The sequence below is a fragment of the Varroa destructor genome, unplaced genomic scaffold (assembly GCF_002443255.2).
Source record: "Varroa destructor unplaced genomic scaffold, Vdes_3.0 BEIS01000003.1, whole genome shotgun sequence".
In the NCBI taxonomy this organism is placed as follows: Eukaryota; Metazoa; Arthropoda; class Arachnida; order Mesostigmata; family Varroidae; genus Varroa; species Varroa destructor.
In genome coordinates, this window is record NW_019211456.1 from 7,808,502 (window position 1) to 7,814,501 (window position 6,000).

General features: G+C 45.6%; 1 protein-coding gene across 1 annotated transcript in view; it reads left to right on the forward strand.

The window, feature by feature from the left end:
• The window catches only part of LOC111247844 (homeobox protein SIX6-like), a 69,515-nt gene extending 65,769 nt beyond the window's left edge, over positions 1 to 3,746 (forward strand). The window contains exon 2 of the mRNA XM_022799298.2: positions 3,446 to 3,746. Coding sequence (XP_022655033.1) covers positions 3,446 to 3,734 — 289 coding nt within the window. The 3' untranslated portion in view covers positions 3,735 to 3,746. The remainder of the gene's footprint in view (positions 1 to 3,445) is intronic.
• The last annotated feature ends 2,254 nt before the right edge of the window (positions 3,747 to 6,000 follow it).

Below are 6,000 nucleotides of genomic sequence, written 5' to 3' on the forward strand. Positions count from 1 at the left end.
CAGGTTGCCATATGCCTGTACGTTGTTTGAGCCTACCTGTATTATGGATTTATCTAGTGTTTTACCAGGGATCGTTATCATAACCAACAGGAGCGTCAGAGCGACGTTTATGTAAAGGACATTACTTTTGTATAGAAACGCAAGTCAAACCCAGCGAAGAACGGTAGGTGTTTCGTAAGCCAACGTTGATAATGTGGGGGGCTGCGTAGCGTTCTCCACCTGATTATCGAACAGGAGCAATCTTGCTTGCTTCGGAGATGAAAGCTTCTTGTACGCAAACGTTCAGATCGCTGACTCACTACGTTATTCGGCAATTCCGCGTGTCCTTGTCCGTTATCATATAGTGGAGTGACGTCCTCTTCTTTAGCGGACACAGAAGGGGCACTTATAGAAAGGTATATGTACATTAGGCAAATTGCGAACGTTACGCGTACCATTGATATGCAATTGCCATTTGATCGAACTGGATTGTTACAAATGCAGCTGAGTCTGGCATTCCGTAGCCCGCACCGACGACCGTTGACTATTGCCTTCACTAAAGGACTATATGGCCAATATTTTCTATATCAGCAGCGGCCACCTACAGTATTATACACGCACACAACTGTACATAGATCCTCATGGATACACAGATATGTATGTATGTATGCGTGTGTTTACCGCATACGTACTCAGAACTTTCGGTCTTCCAGCAAAACCCTGTGGAGCTGTGGTAGAAAGAAAAGAGCAAAAAGCCACTGTCGAAACTCTGAAACGGAACAATATTAAGTAACCTTACATGCTCGATAATTTATGCAGTCTTATATTTGCGAACTTGTAAATAGAATGTGTTATTATTATCAAGTATGTCATACACGAACACTCATGTACATTTGAGCATATCTTTATGTCCATGCTATTATATAGTACATAGAGGTTTGTCAGAAATCGCCAGGAAACTCCGCCTAGCGTTGTTTCGTTTTGTTATCGCTGATTCCCGTGGCCGTGCTGGTGCTGTCAGTCCTTCGGCGAGATGGAGACTGCAAGATGAAGCAAGCAAAAGAGAGTGGTCCGCGACTTCGAAGAGGAAGTCCAGAGACATCATCCAACTGTTTCACATGACCAAGCAATCAGCTATAGTCACATCAGTCGAAACACTGAATCCGTCGAACGCGGCGGTGGCAACATGAGAATGTATTATGAAGTTCCGGCGTCTTTGTTATCGTAGAGAAAGAACAAGACCAGCCCGCATAAACGTTAGCGTCAGTCGTCAGTGGTTGCAAAGCAGCAATCGTAGGACGCATCGTCTGACCGCGAACGTTTCAGTAGCAATCTACATAAACTAGTCAACAACTGCCAACGGAAATTTCGCCAGCCATCGTTTTAGATATAATTAAATAGCTACATATCGCAATGAGTACGAGAAGAGTACGAGAAAAAGAGAGAGAGAGAGGGGGGGGGGGGGTAATACTGGTCGTGTCTTTTCGCCGCTTTTGTGAAAACTCATTCCACAAACGTGTCTGGGCTGGCGTAAATGCTCCACATTGGCGATTCGCATTCGGCCACTATCTACCATGCTTCATGGTGTTAATTTAGCAATTTGTTACTTCGGCATTTCTGCGAGGTTTTATACATGTCAATGCAGGCAATGTAAAGGTACTTGCAATGGTAGGTTGGTAAGCTTAGCATTGCAACAGTTGCGTAGACTAGGGGGTCGTCCCGGTCTGGATTTCCTTTTTCGCTAAAGAAGCAGATGAACAGCGGTCTCTGGATGGGGTCACTGACTCCTGCCGCTACATGCCTCGTTCAGGGGGTCTCGCAATCACTGATGTCGCTTCGCGTTTTTTGCTCCCGTCTAGTCCTCCTCCATATGTAACTGATTTCGAGGATCTGCGTTTGCCGTTTGTTAGCAGCGGCGCTCGTGCTTGTTGGTAATTGCGTACGAATAAGTTGATGCAGCAACAGTAGAGGCTTGATCTATGCAGACTGTTAGATCAAGTTAAAGCTGGCTGAATCGAGTATCAGATGGCGGATGGAGTCGTTGACCATCAAACCTGAAATGGAAAAATGTGTCGTCCAAAAGAACGAGCTTCACAAAAAAAAGGGAAACACAACAAACGAAAAATCGATAACCATAGAATTCCCCTTCCATTTTCCTGCTTTTGTTCGTTCTTGAAAACCGGCACCACCCCCCCCCCCCCCCCCAGCAGCAGCAAAAAGGCTACAACAAGAGGTATCCTATCCATCAATCAAAGATCTTTGCGCTTCAAAGTTTTGTGTTAGCCATGCGACGTGTTCTTCTCCGTCGGTCGAGTCATCAGCGGTATCAGGTCAAAATTTTTTTCCTACACGAAACCGGTATGGAGTTGAATGAGCAATACCAACTACGCCACATGTGCGTTTCATGTGGCCTAGAGCCGCAATTACTGAACAGACAACGTTGGGCCGGAAAACACGCAGGCAGTGACGCAAAAAAGTGGCGAACAACAGAGCTGCAGGAGTAATAACAACTGGCCGAGTTGTAAGTGGCATGATGTGTGTAAGATCATTCAAAAGATCAGCTGAGCTTGCCGCAAAAACGCGTAGCAATTTCGCGTGTTCTGAGATATACAGTAGTTTTAATGGCAGAAACGAACTGCATCAAATCAGTAGAGTTATCGCTGTTGCTGACGCCATTTTTTTTTTTTTTTTTTTGTTCTTTTGCCGTGTCCAATTTAGATTGTGCAGGATGTGACGCCGGCAGCACAGCACTCCCCCGCCATATCATCAGATATGCAACCTATTTCATGTCTTGTCACTGCCGATGCTGACGCTGAAACGTTGCAATGATTATATGGATGCTCTAGCATCGACCTATTGGCATATACTTCGCCGTGAGACGCTGCTGCTATTCGATGGTCGAGAAAAGAACACGGCTGACCATCGAAATCTTGATTGTATCAGCATCGCTCTATGCTTATGTAGTCGAAGAATGATCTCTAGCCACGAATTACTTCTGACGGACGAACTAAATCACTCTAAATATTATGATGATCGTTGACCGAACACAGGTGTTAGCCTCTATACTTCAGCAGTGGAAGTCGAAATATGTGTAACCTGTTTGTCAATGGTCAAAAACGTTTGAAAAACATTGAATTTGTACGTTTAGAAGGTGATTTAGTCAACAATCAACTATTGATATTAGTGAATAAATGGTTCGGTAATAAAAGCATTGAAAAGTTCGAATATTACTAACCTTCTATATTGCATTTGTGATACCCTTTCTACGTTACTTGAAGTTAATGCTTCAGCTGCGTGACGCGTTTACATAGGTTTAGTGTGCATATATCTATATTTAATATATCCGTATATATATACACCGTGTGTTTAACATATCGGTATGTTTGTCGTACGGCCTACCTAAATACAAACTAATTTGACTCTTTTTTTTTTTTCATTCTATTGTGCCATTGGTCTACCCTTTCAGACTACTCCAGCAGCAGATCTCGCAACATCAAATCAACTCTCTACCCGGTGGTCCGGGTTCGAGGTCGTCGAATGGGCTGAATAAAAGATCGCCGGCGGAATCCCTCGGCCTGCCCGGCGCAACCTCTCTCGCGGACGATGCTTTATCTTCTTGCGAGGGCGACGGTTCGATGGACGATGCAACGTCGCGGCCAACATCGCCGTGCGGAGCGCTAAGCAGCTCGAGCGGGTCGCCCGCCCCGTCCCGCAGCCCTAGCCCGAATCCAGGCGGAGGGCCTCCGATCACCTGACGGTCCGGGAGCCCTGCGTCGGCTGCGCAGGGTCTTCCCGCCTCTGGGCCTGCTGCCACCCATCCCGGCCTGTCTCTGCCGAGTTCATTGTCCTCCCTATCGGGTCAGCCTCTTGGCCTCCCATTCGCACCTACGCCCCGCTTCCCATCGGGCCTGTCACCCTTCGGGGCGGTCACAGCCCCAAACCCGTCAGAGGCGTCCTCGCTTGTTCCGTCGTTCGAGCAATATCTGCAATACCTCTTCATGCAACTGCCGCCGCCACCCGGCGGTATGCCAGTCCCGTCCGCAATGCCCCCCGGCACTGTACACCCTGTGACGGCAGCAGCGACCAGCCTCAACGCGGCAGTCGCTGTCAACGGCCACAGCCTGCATGGCCTTCCCGCGCCCAAATTCCTGCCCAGCTCACTCTCGATCACGCCCGTCAACCACGGCGGTCCGCTATCGGGACTACCAAACAAAACGGAATACAAGACAGAATCGTCGGATGTGCATTCGCCAGACTCGACAAACCCTCCACAGACGACCGTCCTGCCCTCGGAAACTACCAAAGTGGAGGACACTGAAACGATTGTGCAATAGAACTTAATCGAAGCAATGAGTATGAGACAAACGCGGCTGCGAAATGCTGTAACATGAGAGATATGAAAAAGAGAAAACATGTGCTACGAAGTTGGACTACTAAGTTTCTGGCCAAAAAGGATTCCATGCAACTCGGGCAGTGAGGCCCGGTTCAGCTTATTTAACCCATCTCATTACTCTCGTTTTTGTCACACATTCTCGTTTCGACATATGTATAAATATCGGCTTCTCCAGTAGTGTGTTTCTGTTTTCAAGGACATAAACACACATACGTAATGATTAATAAGTGGCTCGAAATAATAATAAAACGAATTAAAATAGGGTGGACTTTATATAGAATCGATTAGACGACGCCGCATTTCATTGCAACGTGTTCGCGTGCCACATAGAGAGCTAGTAGGGCATGCCGCGAGTGGCCAGTATGTAAACAGAAGCCTTCTTCCACTCACCGTTCGCTCCGCTATACAATGGATACCAGCGCGAATGTGATGTACGAACGCCAAAGAAAGAATTTGACGAACTGGACCCATCTGGCGTATAGACTTTCTCTATCAAAGAAGGGGGCATCGTTGAATGAAGGCCGAAAAAAACCTATGAGACCGGGGAAAAGTGATGGGCAAGATGTTTAGATGGCCTCCGGGGCTTCCTTGTAAACAACGTCCATTTCACTGGTCAGCAGTCCACGGACGGTCTCCGAAAAATCTACGATTTCACGACAACAAGTCCTCTGCCAGTGCACAACCTATCCTTGCGTGTTACGTGGAAGGCTGTAAGAGCTTCGACAGCCGCCGAACAGAAATGAAGTGCCGCTTGGGTAACTCTTTGATAAGAACAATATGGAGCAACAAAAGTAGTCGACATGATGTGGAGCGTTATCCAGTTTAGCACCGAATAACGACACACTTTCGTTGATAATGAATCCACCACGACGTACACAAAGATCCTGTTGGCAAGAGGGACTCAAGTTCGGAGCGCCTCCCTTTATCATAACATTATTATTAAGTAATACAAGGGAAACGCGTGATCAAGCCACACCAATGTAAATATCCTGTAGCATATTCTTATGGAGTACTTCAATGATTGGTCAATCATTAATTGGTAATATATATATATGTGTGTGTGTGTGTGTATTGTATCATGGCTATTATGATACAAAGAATTGTGCTTATTACATTACAAGCTATATGGAGACAAATATATTAAACGATGATAAAATATAATGAGTGATGGTGATGATGCCAATACATATATATATATATATATAAAGTGAATAAAATGGCCACATCTCTGGTTTTACTTTCTAGTCGCATAATCTTTAAATGGCTCGCATGGGCACTTTTCACAGGAAGTAACCATCTGCATATAAATACACACAAAGAAAGATGAGAATACATTATTATATGAAAAGTCGAAGTGGAAACACGAAATCAAGTAAGCAAAACACACACGCTTGGACAAAGCATATAATGCATTATGTGTATATATACATATATATACACACACACGTATTCTAGTTGTACATATCAGGTCTCAACATCATGCGAAGAAAAAATGTTGAGTGGACTTGAGCGATTGGGTGTGCAAAGCAGACGACGGACGCCGGACACGGAGACGAAAAAATTCAGGCACTCTTCAACCCGTTATGCATCCAAACATTCATTCAAACATTCACATATGGTATACTATG